Source organism: Python bivittatus, unplaced genomic scaffold (assembly GCF_059951505.1).
Source record: "Python bivittatus isolate LINGU-HERP-01145 unplaced genomic scaffold, Pbiv_v1 ctg000220_np1212, whole genome shotgun sequence".
In the NCBI taxonomy this organism is placed as follows: domain Eukaryota; kingdom Metazoa; phylum Chordata; class Lepidosauria; order Squamata; family Pythonidae; genus Python; species Python bivittatus.
The window spans coordinates 15,007,220-15,027,750 of record NW_028277048.1 but is presented as its reverse complement, the minus strand read 5'-3'; the positions used below and the strand labels follow the sequence as shown (position 1 = coordinate 15,027,750).

At 45.1% G+C, this 20,531-nt stretch overlaps 1 protein-coding gene across 1 annotated transcript in view; it reads right to left on the bottom strand.

Annotated features, from left to right (window-relative positions):
• The window catches only part of NXPH4 (neurexophilin 4), a 79,381-nt gene extending 72,286 nt beyond the window's left edge, over window positions 1-7,095 (bottom strand). The window contains exon 1 of the mRNA XM_025164777.2: window positions 6,913-7,095. Within this exon, the coding sequence (XP_025020545.2) occupies window positions 6,913-7,095 (183 nt within the window). The remainder of the gene's footprint in view (window positions 1-6,912) is intronic.
• Window positions 7,096-20,531: the final 13,436 nt, after the last annotated feature.

The following is a 20,531-nucleotide window of genomic DNA, read 5'->3' as shown; positions in this document are numbered from 1 at the left end:
CCGAAAATACAGCAATGGAGGCAGAGGAAGCTTTTTCACTAATCTTCCTCTGGTAGGGGCCATCTTAAATTCAGGACCATCTCCTTTTCTAGTATTAGAAATATTATTCAGTGTTTATTTCAAATATAAAGTCGTCTCTATCTTTATTCCACAGCTGGCTGGGGAATTCTGGGAGTTGGAAGTCCACTCATCTTAAAGTTCCCAAGGTTGAGGAACACTGCTCTGGGGTAAGGCATCACTCATTGTTGTTTGAATAGATCCTGAGGCTGAAAAAGAAGCTAGATCCAAACCTCCCCAACCAGTCATCTCTCCGTAACTAAGCCAGATTTTAACTCAGCCTCTGTATCCCATAGACCTCTATTTTCTATACGGATGACCTTCGCTCAAGGGGAGCTGGAGACATTGACAAAAAAGAACAAATGTTAGGAGAGCACAAATTGCTTTGCACAAAAGAGATGCCATCTGAATAGGGTGCCCTCTGTACAGAGACTGATCCTATGCCATTCTTATACAACCGGCTTGCCCACTATGGGGCACCAGTCACAGCCCTCTAATTTTATTCAGCCATTTTGTATAAAATTAGCCACCAAACTCCCAACTGCACCTCTCCCCCACCACCCCTTCTGCTTCCCTGGCTTAAACCTCAGCTCCGTCACTCATCCTCTTCCTCACCATCCAAACAGTCTGATTGGCTGAAACCACTAGGCTGACAAGGCTGCTTTCATCAAGACATAATGGCTCCTCTCTCCAACTAGGAGCTGCTTGTTGGATGCTGTTTTCCTGTTAGTCACCATTCTAATACGGGCATGTCAAAAGTGGGTTCCCTTCCAAGCAGGGGGTGTGAACTTGGAGCTTGTAGATGAGAGCCCTACAATTCAATATGGTAGCCCATTCAGAGACACAGAGGGCTTCTGCATTTTACTGAGAAAGAACCATTTTAATTGCTCTGATATTGCTGCAATGGGGAAAGCGATGGACATTTCCATATTACCAGGTTTGCCATATTACATACCTAACAAGGCCCAGGTATCATGTCCTATGACGCATCTGCCAGCCTGAGTGCCCTAATTCATCCAGGTAGAAACCAGGCCCATTGCTCTATGAAATCTCTCCAGATCCAATTGGAGGGCAGTGTGTATGTGGATGCAATCACGCTCCTCTGTACCCATGGCTGAGAGCAGAAAGAGCCAGGAAGTAGTTAAAACTAAGGAGGGGGGAATTTATTATTTTATCAAAATGAGACTATGACAGCTGTTTAAATGCAGGAACATCTGGCAGTCGCATGACCCTGTGAAGCAGCAGGGCCAGAAGGGGCTCCAGGCACCCATCAGCTACTTTAAGTGGCTATTGAGCATAATAAATGGAAAAGGAGAACAGAGCCAGTCCTTTTCCCCAGAACAGGGCACTGCTGAACGCAGTAAGCGAGCAGGCCCAGCGAGAGGACGAGCTGAATTATCTGGGAAGGAGGACATATGCCCTTGTCCGAGGGTCAGAAGAATAAAAGATGGCTCTTTGCCATTCTTTTAGGAAGCTACTTCATGGTCAGGTAAAAGTGAAAAACACTGAAGTAGAGTAGCCTGGTCCATTTTCATATGAGGACCTGATGTCCAAAATAGGTCTTGGTGAGATAAGCCACCAAGTTCACAAACATCAATAGAAGTTCCCTCAGGGAAGCATCTCTGGTGTTCAGTGGAACCAGGAATAAGAAATCCTGAGAAGCTCAAGATCCAGTTACAGCCCTTCCTCTCCCTTGAGAATTGAAGATAGCATTCACCTTTCCCTCCAAGTTATGCTCTGCCCAATAAATTGTGGAATACATATGTCTAAACCCCCAACATTGACCAAGGGGATTCAGGGAGAAGCAAGGAACATCATCAGGCAATGACGTCAAAATTCCCCTTGCAGAGCAAAAATTGGGAGCGTGCCAGTCTGCTTTGATTCAAATTGTTACATGAAGGTGCTTCAGTGCAATTGAGACAAGAGCTTACTCATTCTTCCCAGCCACGCCAAAGTGTCTCAGTCCATCATGCCTTCAGCACTTGAATGTGATTACAGGAGGAAGGGATCACAGGAAGCGAAGCTGGATTCAAGGAGGAGGAAAAAAAGACCTGGTGTATCAGGTTCAAAGTACTGTACCAGTTCCAGATGTCCCTGGTTTAACTTGCCTTGTTTTTTCTTAAGACAGTTCTCTTACAATCCCTCCGTTGAGTTAATACATGAGGACAGATTTCAGAAAGTGACTTCACTACAGGAACAGAACTCAGCTTACTAGAGTTCTGGCGTCTTGCTTTAGTTCAGTTGTGCCTTTGTTTTGCGAAAGAAATGACATTCCTCAAACTATAGATAACTTTCCCCCAAAGTGCAAAAACAAAAACATTTTTCTAAAAGCTCAAAAATCAGTTGCTTGGACATGGCCCACGGTAGTCTAGATCTTATCCCATGCTCACCTCATCTCTTAGATCCATCCCTATCATCTTTAGCCACACATCTTCTAATCATGTCCTTTCCAATGCTTTACTCACTCAGCCCCTATTATCCCCTGCCCACAGTACTGCCTGGCTAAGTAAATTCAAAACTGGGCAGTCTCTACTACAACTACAAAGTATGCGCTCTAAGCAGAACTGGGCAGTCTCTTTCTCCTTGCAGTGTTTGGGGTGTTTTAAATTTATTTTATTAGCTACAAGCTCTGGATCTGCCTCTCATATTCTGCAAGCATCTGCTGATAGATATCTGCTCAAAACCAAAGTAAGTTAAAAACCGAAAATGCAAAACCACAAGAGAGGCAGGGCAGCCACAAACATTCTTTCATTACCAGTGGACATAAGTATAGCTAGAAACTTTTCAAAAGTTGGTTCCCTGGTAAAGTGTCCTAAGTAACATTTGAGTATGAGCTAAACCTCACCTGAACAATTTGCCAAATAACACCCAATCCTATAGGTTTTGTTAGCTGAGATTGCCTATGGGTGGATGCTTTTATTTTTAACTTTGTAGTTAGTGTATAATTGCCAGTTGGTCTACCAATTTCATCTCAGCTTGACAGCAGATCAAGGTGGAAATGGGACCCTGGGCTCAAAGTCAAAAGGCTTCCAGCAGAATCCCCTTGCAGTGCCTGTGCCAAGATGCTGCCCTCTTTGGAAAGCAGATGGACATCTGCTTGTTAGCGATTGCCTTGTAGGACACATCTGCCCTTTCTGTAAAAGCCAGCCTTTCAGCAATACACTTTGATTCTAGGTAAAGAACAGGATGCTTGTAACAAGCATTGTTTGGGGCAATTTGAAACAGAGGATAAACCCTAGAAAGTCATCTGGAGTTTTGCAAATGATCTCTTTTGGAGGATGTCACTCATGAAATTAAGCCTTTGTTCATCACTGGAGTAAAAAGAAAATTCTACCTTTTATATCAGTCAACATATGTAGCCAGCAGAATGACTACTGGTCAATAGTAGATAACATACCTTGCATGCCAAAGATTCTAAGTTCAATCATTGGTGTCCCATGTTTTTATTTTAAAAAGTAGCAATGATATGGAAAAAAGCTGAGATTCTGGCAAACACTGTGACTATATAGTCCAATCTAATACAAGTTAGCCTCCTAGATTAGTAATGCATGACGTTCATTCTGACTCGTTCATAGGTAAGAACGGATTCCAACATTCCGTTTAGTTACCCCAATCAGTCAAAAACTTTCTTGAGTTGGTAATCTAAACAAAACAAAACAAAACCCACACCAAACTCTACATACAAGTGATTGGAATTTTTGAATTAAATAGGAAGGGAGAAATTCTGAAACCAGAACCCAAATTCTAAGTTCATTGGGCTTGGTTCAGTTATCATCTCATGTGCATTAAAAGAGACATCACCTCCCATAAATGTTGTCCTGGACTTTTGGAAGATAAAAAAAGGGGTTACTAAACATGCTGTGCTTAATGAAGATTAAAAACAACAACAATTATTAACTAACAGGAGATCAGTACATGCTAATATACTGTTTTAAGGATGGATTCTACCTCCTGAGGATTAAAAAGCTTATCTTTTTCTTGCATGGACTGAAGGGAGACCCCAACATAGCTACATTTTCAGCATAGTGTGGAAACTACTGGATTCCACACTATGATACTGTATTTTAGATTCCACAATATGAGATCAAGGCTTTACATTTTTCTTCTCTGTTGTTAGATGGGGTTCCAGTGGGTTTGAACAGCAACTGTATTCTCAAACAAAGGCATCTTCTTTTTCTTCGGTCTAGACCATCATGGAAGACTGGGTGTTCTACAGGCTACGCTTATTTGTTCCCCCCAAAAAGTATGGAAGACAGGAAAAATACAGAGAATCAGAATAAAGGGTATTGGCAGCTAAAAAGGAAATAAACAATGTCCGAATAAAAGAACAAAATAGAAAGCAGCCTCATAGAGCCTGATAGGGCACCTTCACAGAAACTAAATTGAGGATTACAACCAAGAAAGGTCATGTCGACCAAACATATTCACTAAAGCTTTAATACCTGGCAGGACTTTCTCATTTCTTAACTTGGTTTAAAATAAAAACCAGTTGCAAGCCATTTTCCAATTTAATAATATATACTTGGGGAAGTGGATCTCCTTCCCAGAAAAGGGGGGTGGTATCTGATCTGGTAGTGTGATGTTTTCACACACATACACGCAAGCTAGTTTGAAAAGCAGGAAAGCATCTCATTTACACTTTCCCTAATGCAAGGCTAAAATAAATAAATAAATAAAATAAATAAAATAAATAAATGGCTGTATTAGCATCTACATCTCTTTTTCAAACCCAACACATATCTTGCTCCTTTGATCTCTTTCCTTTCACACCACTCCCCCTCCAAAACAAAAAAAATCACTGATTGTCTGATTAAGACAAAGGTTTTTACCATCTTAAAAGCAGTCTCCGCTGCTGATGAAAAAACTGGAGATAGCCTCCAAAGAATTTTCCCCTCCTCTTCCTGCCTTAAAGAACAAGATACACCAAAGGACCTCAGCCTAGTTAGATCTAACCTTGTGGAAGTTTGAATGCAATGCCCTGAAAGGGGAGGGAGGCAGATCTGCATTCATGAAATTGTTGAAAAGTAAAAATTGATTGTTATGAAATCCGATTCTCACCGGCCTAGTGCTTAATGAGCCCATTCCTTATTTCTCCCTGCAACATTATAATGCCATAAAAAGAAAAATAAGACACACAGAGAGAAAAATTAAAAATGAAGCCGAAGCGCTTCATTCCTGATTTGCAAGCACTAAAAATTGCAGTGCCATTTACCTGTGAAAGAATTATTTTGCACACATACACACAGGCAGACGTGGATGCAGCAGGCAGAGAGGAATCAAAATTTTATGATCCTTTCTGAGTGCTATTGTTTGTCTGCTCTAAGAAGAAATAAGGAAGTTATAAAGTTCCAAGTCACTAGAAAAGGACTGTAAGATAGGGTTTGCTTTTTAAAAAAGAAGGACTTTTTTAAAACATGGCAGCTGATTTGGTAGAAGGAAGAAAAACATTCAGAGCCTAAGGGAATGGCAGCAGAAGAGGCAAAAGGTCTGGGTAAAAAGGCCTCTGCAATTATTTAATATCACTTGCATTAAGTGCTTCTTTATTCAGCTTAACTGGATAAATTAGAGCCGCAAGCCTCCAGGTAGAATAGTTAGTGGGCCAAGTATATCCTTGGTTTAACCAAGAAAACAGTGTTTTCAGGTTAGCCTATTTATAATACACTAGATGTGCTATCTTATAAACAAACTAATCTTGTCTACAGCAACACACCTGCCCCTCTTTTGTGTGCGTACAGTAAAGGAAACTGTTTGTTTTAGGGGACACATCTCCTTTTTCAACCAGATTGCTTCAGAAGATGGGTGCAAGTGGCTCATAAGGCCGGGGGGGGGGGGGGCGGCAGGTTTTGTGCCAGCAAGAGGTTTACAAAGCCAGCTCCTGGACCCGCTGGTTCTCTGATTGCCTCTGCCTGGTCAAAATTCTTCCCTAAGGAAATCTAGGAGCTGGCCTGGAAAATCCCCCGGGAGACTCAACAATGGATCAAAGGCTTCTCTACACCTGAGACTATATTTACACTGGCAGACCTAATTTCACAATTAGGAAAAAGAAATGTGAAAGGTCAAAGCTTTGCTTAAAATCACTCTGTTTACTTCGGATGCCGGAAATAACCATTAGCGAGCATCTCAGAAGGTTGGGGAAAGGACTGGAACAGTACCGGGAAAAACTGTACCCCTCTTCTAATCTCTCCAGCTGAAAAAGTGGTCTGAAAAAGTGATGATCTGTTAGATCATGAACTGGATTTAAACAAAAACGGCTTTTCCCGCAGATCCTGGATCCTAGGAAACCCTCCTGTATGTATTTATACCAATGCGTACGTGTGGCACTTTCACGGAACCGTTCCACAGAATACATCGACTGGAATCGCTGTGGGCGGGTTCATACATATACACGTGTACAACGCACTGCTCTCCACTATTAGCTTGCATGGTCTCTCCACCGTATTGTATATTCATGCACACGAGTCATAGCACCTCGAAAAATGTTATTCCCACGTATCAACGTTGCATACCACTACAATAAGGCATGGATCAACCCGGCCGCACAACCGCTAGCTGGAAGTGCACGGCCACGTGCGTGCGTTTGTACACACAACCAACAGTACGTGACGGCGCAGCCGAGTTTCAACGGTGCCTGCCTGGCTTGCGCCCGCGTGGCCAGCACCCGCGGGACCCGAAAGCCATGCTGTCCTCGTCCCGGGCACGAACGCGTGCAAGAGTCGTGCTGCCGCCCGCGGCTGGCCCGACCGGGTCTACCCCGAGGCTGCTCGCAGCGGGTGCGCGTCCCCACGCTGAGCTTCGGCTGTTTTGGTCTCTGCAAAGAGGCGCGAGGGGCGAGCGCGCGTCTTGACCCAGACTTACACCTAAACTGCCCCACACCCCGCCGCTCTGCGGGCGAAGAAGATCCGAACTGGCAGCCGGGCTAGATTTACGCGATTCACGTCTCGCGAGCCGCCTTCCGCGGAGCCGCCAGACGGGTCGTCGCCCGCCAGGAGGTGTTTTTACAGCTTGGCAATCGCTGCCCTCCTCCCGCCGTTCCGCCATCCGCCGCCCCATTTTGATTGCTGTGGAGAAGCAGCCAACTTGCCGCTGCCTCGACGGTCCGTACCCGCGCGAAGGCAACGGGACTCCCCCACGCTTCCCCCACCCAACGCAAGTGCCCCGTCACGGCGAGTCCCCAGATATCAGCGTCACGCGAACTTTGGAGACACGCGTCAAGTCGTCGCAGTTCGCTTCTCAGCAATCGCAGCCCGGAGCCGAGTCAAAGTTAGGGAAAGAGTCACCGGGGGAGGCTTCCGGCAAGCGCGTCCTCCCGGTGCGTCCCGCGGTAGCGGGTTTCCGATCGAGCCGGGCGCTCTCGGGCTCTTGGCGCCCCGCTCGCTCTTCCCCCCGCCTCGGGGACCAAGTTTGCTTGGACGCGAGGTTGCCGTCCCCGGCCACACCAACTTCCCCTCGGCCGGCGCGGCCCCGCTGCCCGCGGTCTTCCTCCAGGCGCCTTACCTCTCGCAAAAGCCACTGACTGAGGACGAGCCGTACCCAGCTGAGGACCTTCATGTTTCAAGGGAGAGATCTTTCACCAGCATGGAGAGCGGGGAGGAGAGGAGAAGAGCGGGAGAGCGAGGGAGCGCGAGAGGAGGAGAGGCTGGAGGGAAAGATGCGGGGACGCCAAGCGCTGCTGCTTAAGAAAGACCCCAAAAGAGACAGACCATCCTCGGGGTGGGGAGCAAGTGCGAAAGAGCTGAGCGGGAGAAGGGATGAGCAGCAGGTTCCCGGAGCAGCAACCCAAGATGCACCGAGCCCTGGCGGGGAGGGAGGCAGGCAGGCAGGCGGGAGGGAGGGAGGGAGGGGGACAAACGCAGAAAGTTGACTCTGCACTTGATCGGAGGGGGTCCTCAGGAGGGGCGGGCGGCCGGGCGACGCAGGTGCCCTGCCCAAGGAGCCGGGAAAGGGGGCGGGGGGCGGGGGGCGGCGGACCTTAATTCCGAGTTCACCAATCCCACTCCTGCCTCACCCTGGGTGGGAGAAGATGTTGCCATCTTCTTTCACACCACCGCTGTTCTGGAGAGGGAGGGATGGAGGAAAGGGCCCTCTCTACCTTTCCTCCCTTGTAGTAAGAGGGGGCGGGTAGGCAAGAGCAATAAAACGGGGGTCTTAAGAAACGGGGTGCAGCATAGTGAATTTTGCATAGGAGGATAGATAGGGTTGGTTCTGAACATATGATCTCAAGGGGGGGGGTCAAAGTTTACACACACCACAAAAGGACCATAACTCAGGTACTTCGTAACCTCTGCCTGAGGTGGAAGACTGCATCACCATCTTTATCCCACCTGGAAGAAGAGATGTTCAAGAGAGTAAGAAGGATCAGGAATAAACAGAAAGAGTTTGCTCTGAGCTTTCAGACACAGAGATCACCCTGAGGTCATATCAGACAAAGAAATATTTAAGTACATTTTCATCCCAACTTCCTTTCATTGTGAGAGAGCTGTGGATGGGTTTCTCAGGTGGCCTCCATCCTAACCCAGAAGTGTGTGAGGGGGGGTGCCTCTTACGATTTAAGGAGACCTTACCTCAGTAGCAGCACTCAATCAAGGCATCTTGGGCCCTTTTCCCTGCACCACTACACCCCTTTTCTATAGTGTCTAGCATAACTGAGGTTTTTGGGAGAAGAGTAAGAATCAGAGTCACAAGAAAACAATGACCAGAGGGGCATTACCATAAACTTGTTCATCTGCCACCAAACTCTTAGCTAACAAAAAGTATTCTCCAGCTCATGCAGAGCTCCCTTCCCTTGCCCCTGACATGTCTTAATAGATTTGGGAAAGCAGCTTCCCCAACAGAGATCATGTATGCCAAGATAGGCTTAAAGCCCAGCACTGTACAGCCACCCGGTTAGATCCCAAGTCACATAAAGAATATGACATCCCTATGTGACTTCAAATGCGTGCGCGCACACACACACACACACACACACACCCTACAGAGAGGTATTTAGAGGCCAGTCCTCCTCCATTCAGGGTATAATGATCCCAAACCTCTTAGTCCGCCCTTGATATGCGCAAGGTACTGCCTCGTTGGCAGGCAGCAATTCTTTCATTTCAGCCAAAATACGTATTCAAGGGTTATTTTTCTTTTCCCTCCCCTTGAAGGCTGACATGGCTCTTCCTAGTGCATAAGCAGCAAAGACAGAGGGTGACTGGGAGGGAAAAGAGGGAAATAGAGATGGGGGGGCAGAAAGTCAGAGAAGGCTCTGCCCCCAAATCCAATGCCTCTTGGCGGCTGGCACCAGCAGGTGCTTGCCCTTTAACTGGCCAGCTGGAGGGTTGGCAGCTGGCGCAGCGGACACGCTCTTACCCCAATGTTGGCTGTCCGACCTGCTTGGCATTTGGAAGTGGTGGTTGCAGAGCTCCTGCCCAGGCTGAACAATTGAGCCCCCGTTCAGCTGTTTCCCAGGGAAGGCATGGGGCTAGGGAAAAAGCCTAGTGTGGCCTGCAGTGGCAACCCTCTTTCTCAGTGCCCTGTGCTTCTTGTTGCAAACCACTGGCTTTTAACCGAGAGGATTATGGGCCATCCTGTAGGCAGAAAAGGACTGGAGGCACTCTCTCACTGCAGCCACTGAATGAATGAATGAATGAATGAATGAATGAATGAATGAATGTCCCGCACCCCCCCCCCCTATAATGCTAGATGTTTTTAGAACTGGGAACTTGATTAGCCAGTTCCAAGTATCATCAAACTGTCCTTGTTGGCTGGTGTTCTTATTGAATACCTGGGTTGTCCAGCATCTCGATGTTCATGGTTTATTTGTTGGTGAGGGGCCTGACCTGGCTGATGCTCCTGAAATGGAGGGCTGATGGACTGAGAGGCGTTACTTATAATGCTGTCATGGCTACTGGGTGCAGTACAATACATGGCTACTCAGGGTCCAAAGACATAGGGTTTGGCCGCCTGTCTGATCTGGAGCATTTGTATCTTGGAGTGGATGTTGAGGAGAGATTAGGGATCCTGCTGATGGCCCATTTCCCTTGCAGCCTATTCATTTCATCGTCTGAACTGACACGCTGGTTCTTGGAGAAAAGGGGCCATGATAAAGTTCTGCAAAGCAACTTTTGGGGCACTCTAGCAGCAAGATGGCAGATGGAACCGTGAACATCTACATGCGGGAGGCTCTGACTTCCATGTTACAATATGGCCAGAGGTGAATCCCTCCCTACATTCTTCAGTGCCTTTTTTTTTAAAACTAAACTCTCCCTCAACAAAGGTTCAGTTGTAGGGATCACACACTTTGAAAACAAGTCCTGGGAACCATGAGAGCAATGTTACGAACTGTTGCATCTTTCCAGGGGCACAACTGTGGGGAAAAGACTCTTTTTAGCAAGTCGCAGCAGATTTCAAATGGCCTTTTTGCCAGTGGAATTATCTCCTCATAAGAGGCTTTCCTGGTGCTGTAGCCTTTTCAGCACCGATGAATAATTCCTTTTTTAGTTTCCTCAACCTCTTCGTTTCTTCTAAAACTTTTAAAATTCACCCAAATACATAGATATTGCTTGGGAGTTTCATTTTATTGACTTTAATAAGAGTCATTGCCCAAAGATTCTTGTTATCAGGAGGGATATAAATATTGTAAATAAAACCATTTTTTTTCTGATATTGACCTCACATTGAAATCTCATTATGTTCCAGTCCTGAGTCAGGCATAGACCTACTCGGACATTGCTTTTTATAAAGTTCAAATTTTTGATCATATCTAATGAAATTTAAATATGCTTGGAAAATTAAGCCATCTATGAAGTTCGTTTGGTGCAGTTGTTATATCCCATAATAAGATATATCTTGAAATAGACTGAATGCAATCTAGAAAATTGTCTAGAAATGTGACGGTAGATCAGGACAGGATTCTAGCAACCCTCCCCAACAGGATGTCCTTTGGATACATTAGAATTTCAGCTCCCAGAATTTCCAGGCAGCAAGGTGTTATAGTGTGTAGCCACTGGATATATATCAAAGGGTTTTGTTTTGTTTTGTTTTTTAATGTTCTGCATTTGCCAGGGGTATATTTATTCCATTCGGTGTGAAAAACATAACATTAAATTGATGTTTTACTCGCATGGGGTTTAGCTTTCCTCTCTGAATAGATGAGCTAATTGCCGTGCGTCAATCTTACAAATGCAGGCCTAAGAATATAAATACAATAAAGATCGTGAGAGACCTTTGTCCAAAGATACATATGAATAGCCTGAGTATGAAATATTGAGCTAAGGCAGGGCGATGGCTCGGATAGAGCACATGCCTCGCATTCAGAAGGTCTCTAGCATGACTACTTAAAAAAAACAGCAGTGCCCAGAAAGACCCTCAGCCTGATCCTGGAGCCACTGTTAATCACAGTAGTTCGACCCCATCAAGTCAGGCCTGAGCCTTGATCACCATCTTGCTCTCTCTTCTGAGAAGCTGCAGTTCTTCCAAGAAATTCCCAGGGATCTCCTTCATCCCAGGGAGCCAGCCTATCTGTCACATTTATGTTCTCCTCTTTCTTAACCATGCCAAGCAGAGACATGTTTTCTAGTCCACCAACAAAGTACGCGAGTTTCGATTTGCTGATCCTCAAGGGAGCAGTCAGGTGCATTTGATCTAGGACCAATGGACTGGTTCTTCATATTACTCCTGGAGGCTGTTTTAAAGTTTTGTGAGGGTGGGAAAGAGTTATTTTCTCTGGCCAACCAATCAAAGGTAAGAGCTTTTCATTTCTCTTTGGGATAAAAGAAGCGGTGGGACTCCAGGAGTGGGGTCAGAACTTTCCTAAACTTGTAGGCCAGGTGGGACATCTTGGTCAATCAGATGAAGCCTGCAGGCTAAAAGTTCCCCATTCTTACAAACAGCATTATTCACACAATACACATAGTAGGTCCATGGAAGAGGGAGCAGATATGAGCCTGTTAATTCCAAGAGTTCTAGCAGAGGAGGACAGTTTTAATTTTTAACGATAGCAGGGCAATTGTAAACTAGTCTCCCCGATCAGCAGGGTTATGCAGACCTCAGTTAACTCTGGAGCAGTGTCCAATCCTCATCCGGTTAGTCCTCCAAGAAAAGGTATAGAGCAGCAGAAAATGCAGGGGGAAAGAAGCAAAGGGGCAGTGAAGCTCATGGGGCAGTAAATCAGTCAATGGAGACTCCGGCTCCCCAAACAGACAGCCCTTCAGCAGCATTTGAGATGAGCAGCTACGTAAATCGAAATAAAAAATAAGTAGATAAATAAATAAATTTATGTAGACCTGCCCCAGATTAAAGCATTTTATTGGGTTTGCTTCTTCTGAAAATAATGCGTTGCAAATTCTTTTTTTTAATTAATTGTATATCACTTTGGGATTGTTTTTAATCATGACAAAGGAGTATAAATGGTATAAATAAATAAATACACAGTAAAGGCATGAAGATCATCAATACCGTTAAGAGCTCAAATACACCTCTGCTTAGCAAACCTCCCCGGAGGAGCCAGTGTTACCGCATCCTCTGCAAAGTCAAGTCGCCAGTCAAGCCAGTAAGAATGCAGCCGAAAGGGAATCACCTAGGAATGAGAGGGAACCAGCGTGTTTGGGGAACATCTGAGGTCTGCAAAACTGCAGAACAAATTAAGGAGCCGAAAGGGGGGGGGGAAATCCTCTTAAACCCCAGCACGTTCCAATGAAGACCATCCAAGCATGGTTGCTGGTCACAAATAGCAGAGGGTGCAGAGGAGGACCCAAAAAATTTGGGGAAAGTTGGGGATGGCATAGCCTGAAAGAAGAGGGCTGGAATCCCAGAAAGCATTGCCTGCTTCCACATTTTCTTACAGCTTCCATTTTCCTATTCTAAATAGGTTTTGTGGATGGAGCGAGGCAGAAAATGGTTTCTTCAAAGCCAGGTGGTGAGGTCGCAGGTGAGGCTCGCTTTGAGTCCGGGAGTTCCAAGTGACATTAAGTTGTGTTTCACTTTCTCTGGCATAGGTAATTATGGCTGGCTTTTACTGTATTTCTTCTATTTCTCATCGAGAAGTCTATTAATTTTGTTCCCAGGTTACATATTTTCAGGAGCAACTGAGCTTCTCTTAGATTGGGTCTCCCAGGCTTTCTCTAACACCACCTTCCCTGCGATGTGCAGCAGACGCTGTTCTGTCTTTGCTGCCAAGGTTAGGAGATACACAAGTAACGCAGTGGCTGGTGGAACCAAGTCATTCACTTCTTTGCAAATGAAATGACTGCTTCCTCACGATTGCGTAAGACATGTTACTTTGTCAAAACGTTGATATTTATTTAAAGCAGTTCTACCTTGTTGTCTATAAATGTAAGCATGCTTGTCGAAACAATTCGTGTGTCTTGAGTGTAAATTGAGTACATTTCCCCAAAGTAATACATCTGAGGTAACTCTTTTCCCAAACACCAAAAGCATCTTCTTCAACAGTTCCAAAGACCTATTCTTGACCAGACACGTGATATGAACATGCGTTGGAAGATGGGTTACTTCCAGCAACTGAGATGACATGTTCAAAATCACATGGTGAATTTTCAACTGTTGAATCCGAGACATCTACCTCCTTTCGTTCATTCATTTAATCAGCACGTTGTAAGGGCTGAAACAAAGCTATAGAACTCAGTAAAGGGACAGCTTCAGAGCTGCCAGGCATAAAGTCCCAGGATCTCATCTTTGGCCCTTTGGCCTCCGACTCCAAAGTACAGGAAGAGGAAGAATCAACGTGTCTTTAATCAGGGAAAGGGGCTGACCTCAGAGCAGCTGCTGTTGAGAAACAGATATATTAAGGTTCTTGTTCTGGAAGATTTTCAGCCTTTAAGATCTGCTGGCAGGTAGGTAGGTAGGTGTTGTTTTCTTTCCAACTTAATCTATTTTTGGTATCGGACATTTGATGTTGCTCTTTTAATGGTGATTATTGATGTTGTTATTTTAATTTCTCTTCTCTGCATCCACACATATTTTGCAGGCTGCCTTGTCTTGTGTGTAAAGTTGGCCTAAAAATATGCAGTGAATACTGCAGATCGACATCTGATTTTCGTTCCTGTCCTTTTGAATTAGCAGATCTCCAGAAGTGTGCCACAGGCCACAGAAGCGTTTAGGAAACAGAAGAGACCGTCTGGGGCCCTTCCACAGAGGGCTTTGGCGATACTCCGGGGTTGGTGCAACCCTCTGGGCATCTTACATTATTTCTGCTGTTTATGACTTCTGCTATTATTTCTGTTGTCTCTGCTGAATTATTTCTGATGTAGTTGCAGTGTGGCAGAAATCACAAAAAAGGTCTGGTTTTAACTTGCAATGCTGGAACTCCTCAGAGCTTTGTGGAAAGGAAGGGCTAACACCAGGCCTCCTTTCCCCCACACGTCACCCATCTTTTGGAGGGGTGTTCTGCACTGAGCAGGGCGATGGTGTCATGCACCTCGTCCACTTATCCCCTCCCCTCAGAATGACTGCACGTAATGTTTTCGAAATCACCAATGAAATGAATTCAGTGTGGAGGGAGGCGGGATGATCCTGCAGTGCTGTATTTTCCTCTCTGTAATTGGTTGGCTTGAGGGACAATTCTGTGACTCTTCATACTTCAATGGTGGAGGCACTGTGAGAGTATTCAAGTGAATCTTAGCCTATTCCACAGGTTTGGAGAGTAAAAGTCGTGGTGGTGGGGAGGTGTCCTTAGTTGTATTTTAGAATTAATGGAGTAACCACTAAAGGAGGGGGGGGTGATGACTGTGGATCATTTCTGGAGAAAAAGGACTTCACAACTGTATGCCTCCAGCAATTCAGGTAGCAGTGGTGCTCAGAAGATTGTAGTGGGCATCACAGGCGTTATCAGGCCATTTTGTTGCATCCCAACCCATAAAACTGTTCATCATCAAAATCCAATGAAATTATTCTGGCCCTGAATTAGTGTTGCTTCTCCTCCCTGCCAATAAAAATGCAATGATAATAAATAACATAATTAACAATTTCCTGCCCTTTCATAACATTCTGAATCAACACTTTAGGATCTATTTACACACGGTACCATGTCAAATTATATCCTTGATGTCTCAAGACGCAAGCATATCAAAGATCTGAATGTACAGAGATAAAGCAAATGCTTGAGAAATATGGTATAATTCCAGAAAACAAAATCATGAGTAATGGGATATCTGAATTTTCCTTCTAAGCACATAAGTGTTTAGATGTTATACTATGTTATCAAGTACAGTATAACTTCCCAAAGGAATTCTGGAGTTTGGGGTTGGGTGAAGAACTTGGGAGAGTTTTTGTTTGTTTGTTTTGCTCTACCTCACCCCCAGCTGCACCCTCCCCTCACCCCCAAAACTGTCAGAAGTTTCCTTGGAAAAAAGAAAAATGATGACATACAGCAGTGTTTTTCAAACTTGGCAATTTTAAGATGTGTGGACACATCTTAAAACAACTTAGAGTTACCAAGTTGGAAAAAGAGTGTATCTGAGTCCATAATATCCAAGGTGGGCCAGTGAGGGACGTTACACCATAAATATTTAAGCAATGTTGGCTTTTCATTCCTGAAAAGTAACAGATACCTTTAAGAATCATTGACTTAAAAACCAGTTGCATTAGGTAAATGCTGACTTCAATATGTTTCTTATTCTATGCAACTAAAAATACATACAGTATCGGTGTAGGAGATAGGATGAGTAGCAGGACCAGCCCAACTATTAGGCAGTTGGCTGGTTCTAAGGGGCAGGGGTATGTTTATGTGTGTTTTGGGCCTCCCATGGACCTCCTCAATTGGCCTCAGGTGGCCTCAGGTGGAGTGAAAGATTCTCTCCCACCACTGTACTGAGGAAAGTGTCAACTGACCGTCTGATCATCTTCTGTCCATGTGCATTTTGTCCTCAGTCCCAAATGTCTTGGCCTTGCCATGGTGAGGGGAAAGCTCCCACTTGCTGACCTCACTTCTAAATTGACTTCCTGGCTGGGGTGGGCAGTGGAATTCAGTGTGACAGCTGCAGCCTCTGTAGGTGGGTGACGATGAATCTCAGTTTGGGGACAAGCTGCTGATGGAACTGCAGACAAAATCATAGCGGACATCTCTCCCCTGGAAGCAGCAATGTCAAATTGGGTGTGACAGATGGGAAAGGAGCGAGCAGCATGAAATTGCTGCATAGAATGGCCTGTGTGGGTGGAGAAAAACAGAAGAAAGAAAGTCCATCCACACCCTTGATAAGAGGCAGTCACCAAATCTTTGCATATCCCAAATGCGGGATACCCTCATTCAAAAGATGGTACTGTACAATGACATGAAAGAAAAAGAGATTTTAAGAAATAATTAGCCCAGCTTCCATCACCTTGACAAGGCCTTAGATTCTGGGACCATTTCACACATAGCAAAGAGCAAAGCTCAAGCCATTAAGGTAGCCTGATGTGGAGTGGGCTCCTGAAGGTCTATGAGATGAGATGAGAATTATTTGCAAGCACACTTTTGTCACATATACAATCCACATTATAGATATATTCTGAAGAACATCTGAACTCCATTTCTGTGTTAGATTTATATTCTACCTTTCATCCAGGAGCCCGAGGTGGCATACATAACACTCCCTCCTCTAATTTTATTCCAGGTTGACAATTTATGAGTAAACTGTGTTGAGAGAGTGTTGCTGGCCCAGATTCTGCCAATGAATTCCTATGGCTGTGGGTGGATTTGACCTTGATCGCCTTGGTTCAGGCCAGCCTCCAGTCTTTATGGTCCCTGGCTCTCTTTTTCAGGCTCTCTTAAGTCCAGCCTAGCTAGAGTGCCCCAAAAAAGTACAAAATCCCATAGAAGGGTGTGCAATACTTTGTTAGATGAGGCTGCACAAAAGAAGAGATGGCACTCTCTGCGTTCTTTAAAACATCTGCAGTGTACACCTACAATATGTAAGAAGGGCTGGGTCACAGTTGCACAAAAGCATGACTTGGTTACCCCGGGTCGACTAAGCCCTCACTGGCTGGTCAGTGCTTTTGCCAAGGCCGGTGTCACGGTTTGCACGCCAATCGGACTGGGCTCACCCATGGGGCTAATGTTGGTCTTACCTGTTTGGGGAGCCATATCCAAACAGCAGCCCTGTTTGTGGGTGTTTGTGAGATGCCTGAACAGCAAAGGAGATGCTGGCTTACATTCCTGTCTTTTCCCCAGCAATGACCTCAGCAGCTCCCCTGAATTAGCAGCAAGTGAAAGGAAGACCCCACCCCCCAAAAGAAAACCTAGGCAGAGCAGCGGAGGGAGCAAATACTTGCAATCTGCATCTTGATGGCATTTTTCCCTCTCTCATTGGGTCTCCAGAAACCCAAGAATGCCGCCTGGCATTTCAGCAGGTGCCTTGCTTGCTTCACTTGGCACCTCTTCAATTTTTGGTTCTCCTCACATGAGTTTTTCTGGGTTGCCTGGGTACCCCATTAATACATTGCCGAAGCTTTCCCTCTTGTCTTTGAAAAGTAACAAATACCTATATTAAATGGATCTATAGCATCTCTGAGCCTCAAATCTATTTTCATCTCAGCTCTTTGTTTGGTTATCGGCTCTGTAAATCTCTTCTAAAGGGTTTATTTTAGGGAAAGGGGGGAAAGGGAGTGCGTTTTTTTTTCCTCCTCCCCATTTATTTCCCCCCCTCTTTAAATCTTCAGATGTTTCTCAGAATCCTTTTAATTCGACAATATTTTCAGCCTCGTTGGAATATTAAGCTATGAGGACATTTAAGCCTCATTGCATATTCCGGGGTTTCAGGCAGCAAGGAATTGCAATGCCAGACAAGTGTTTAATTTTCACCACCTCCAGCCCAGGAATAGCTGAGGTTAGGGAGGCAGAGGTGGGAACTGAGGTGCTAGACCGGAGGCAGAGTCGCACGCTCCGTTTAGTCTCGCTCGCGCTGGTGCGGTTCTAGTTCTCTTCTAGTCAACAAACGTGACAAATGCTTCTCGCCTTGCCCTCATTTGGAGAGCACACAGGTAGAGGTTGATTTTTGGGAGAAGATCCATGGCGGGGCTTAAATCCTCAATTCCGTCTGAGACAGTTCCACACACAAGAGTCTGGGATAACAGCAACCTGGGGAAAAGCCCATAAGACTCTGATGGTTTTGCTTTTTCTGATCCTTCATCAAGCTGTCCTCAGTCAGAACCTCCAAATTCATCTCACCAGTTTTCTCAGGTCAGGTGGATGCAGCTGCCTTTCGCTGCCTGCCTAACAAATATATCCCCCCCCCCCCCGCCCCGGTAGATTCATTCAGGGGAAATGGGAATGCATTACCAGATGTATACACGTGAACTTCATTTCCAAAAGCTGGACAAAGTGTCATCATTGATTGTGGGATTTCCTGCCACCATCTGCCTTTCCCTGGCCATGCCCAGCCCTCTGAGAAGCTGATTTGAGAGGTGAGTTAAGAGGCTGGTGCTGGGGAAAGGGGTGTGAATCTAGGGGTGCACCTTGCCCAGGAGCCATCACACACGGCACTAACCTGGAGCAAGCACACAGGTATCTCCACCACTGGCCAGGCTGCCTGAGAGTTAAGATGGTGACAGTCCAGCCCATTCAGAGAGCAGCCATTTCAAGAAAACTGTTTTAACTGGTTTCCGTTCAGAGTAAGGCAGATTAGAAAAGAGTGATGGGAAGAAGTCTTCTAAGGAGTTTACTGGGGAAAGTTTGGATCTGTTGTGGCAGAGGAGACTAAAGCTTTCTCCTGATATGGCTGTACCCTGCCTGCCACAGAATGATGCCTGATAACATCCTGGTTATGTCAGGTCAAGCCCAACAATCTGATGCAAGGCTGGTATCTTGGAGCAAATATGGAATCTTTGGGTTTGGATTCTACCTGAAGTGCTTCTCTCTCTCTCTCTCTCTCTCTCTCTCTCTCTCTCTCTCTCTCTCTCTCTCTCTCTCTCTCATCTGTCTCAAAATCTCTTATCTACTTTTTTTCTGTTAATCTCCCTTTGTCTTAAATTGTATTCACCCCGGTAGGAAAGAATAATTCCCTAATAATGGAAGCCTAAAATTCTTCTTTCTTGCTATTGTAGAAGAATTTTTGTTCCATCCTAGTAGTGTTATCTGGGGTAATTAGCTTTTACCTACAGTATCAATACAAGTGATAGCTTTCTTCTTGAACATTTATAGAAAAGGACTCCATTCTGGGCAATCCCTTTGTTATGATTTGTAATCAAATTTCTAATGCCTGCTATGTGCTAGGCATTGTTGACCCTTCTCCTTCCATTTAATCTACCCACTCTGGGTAGAAGAGTGAACATTAACACACCAATTTTTCTATCTTTACCTTACATGGGAGAGGGGAAGAGTTTCATAGGCCTTGCATTTAAAAGCTAGAGACTGAATGGCTGAGCGACCCTGTCACTTATTTAGCCAGTGCTTTTAACTGGAAAAGAGAAGCCCAATTTTAAAACAAGACATACAAGTATCAAGTATGTCTTGCCAAAATCTACATGATTTTGATCATGAAAAAGATGACATTTGAGATCAGGGTTCCATGTTGCTGTAGTTACATTGACTGGGAAGCTGTAGGCCAACCTGTTTGCTGCAGGGGATGGAAGCTGGATAGGCTCCAAATATCAGGACAATCAAACCCTTATCCACAAACATGAAGAAACCTTTATAAAGATAAAGCCTTGGCTTGGCATGTATGCCTCTGAACCAGAAGATTATACTGCCCAACAATACTGTGAGTGCAGAAATCAGGTAGCCATAGAACCAGGTTTGTGCATTTCAAATTGGATGCCTTTTTTCTGCTTTACAGGTGGGGAAATTAAAGATTTGTAGCTAGATTTCAGGATGACACAGATTTCTCATGCATGCTCCCAGTCACTCTCTATCTCTTATTTCAGACCCCCCCCCCCATGTGTTGTGCCTTTAGCAACTCCATGACAGACAGATTTTTGGGTGGCACACTTGTCATTTTTGTCACACCATATCTAAGAAAGGCAACAGCTGTTGAACTTCTGTCTGTTAAAAGCAACCGGTGCCTGTCAGCTATGTGGAGTGTGGAGATGAGAAATTGTAGAGTGGAAATCAAGATACTGAAAAGGCTTAAACTGCTAGTGCAAGCACACGCAGGCTCAATGTTGATAGAGACCCAAGCTGAATTCTGGATTTTGCTGGAGGCACAAGTGTAGAGTTGAAGGCTGCAGGGAAAGAAATACAGCAGAAAGATGGAGAAGCTTTGCTTAGAATACCAAAGACTCTTATTGCACCTAAAGATTAAATGTAACCAGTTTTCACTCTATTCATTAGATGAGAATCTCCATGAGAGTTGTCTGGCCCTTCCTTCCTTCCTTCCTTCCTTCCTTCCTTCCTTCCTTCCTTCCTTCCTTCCTTCCTTCCTTCCTTCCTTCCTTCCTTCCTTCCTTCCCTCCCTCCCTCCCTCCCTCCCTCCCTCCCTCTTTTTGCAAATTTTCCATAGTTAACATTTGCTTCACTGCTCATTTTTCATCCAGGCTGTCCACTGTCTTAACAGGAGACACATTTCTTC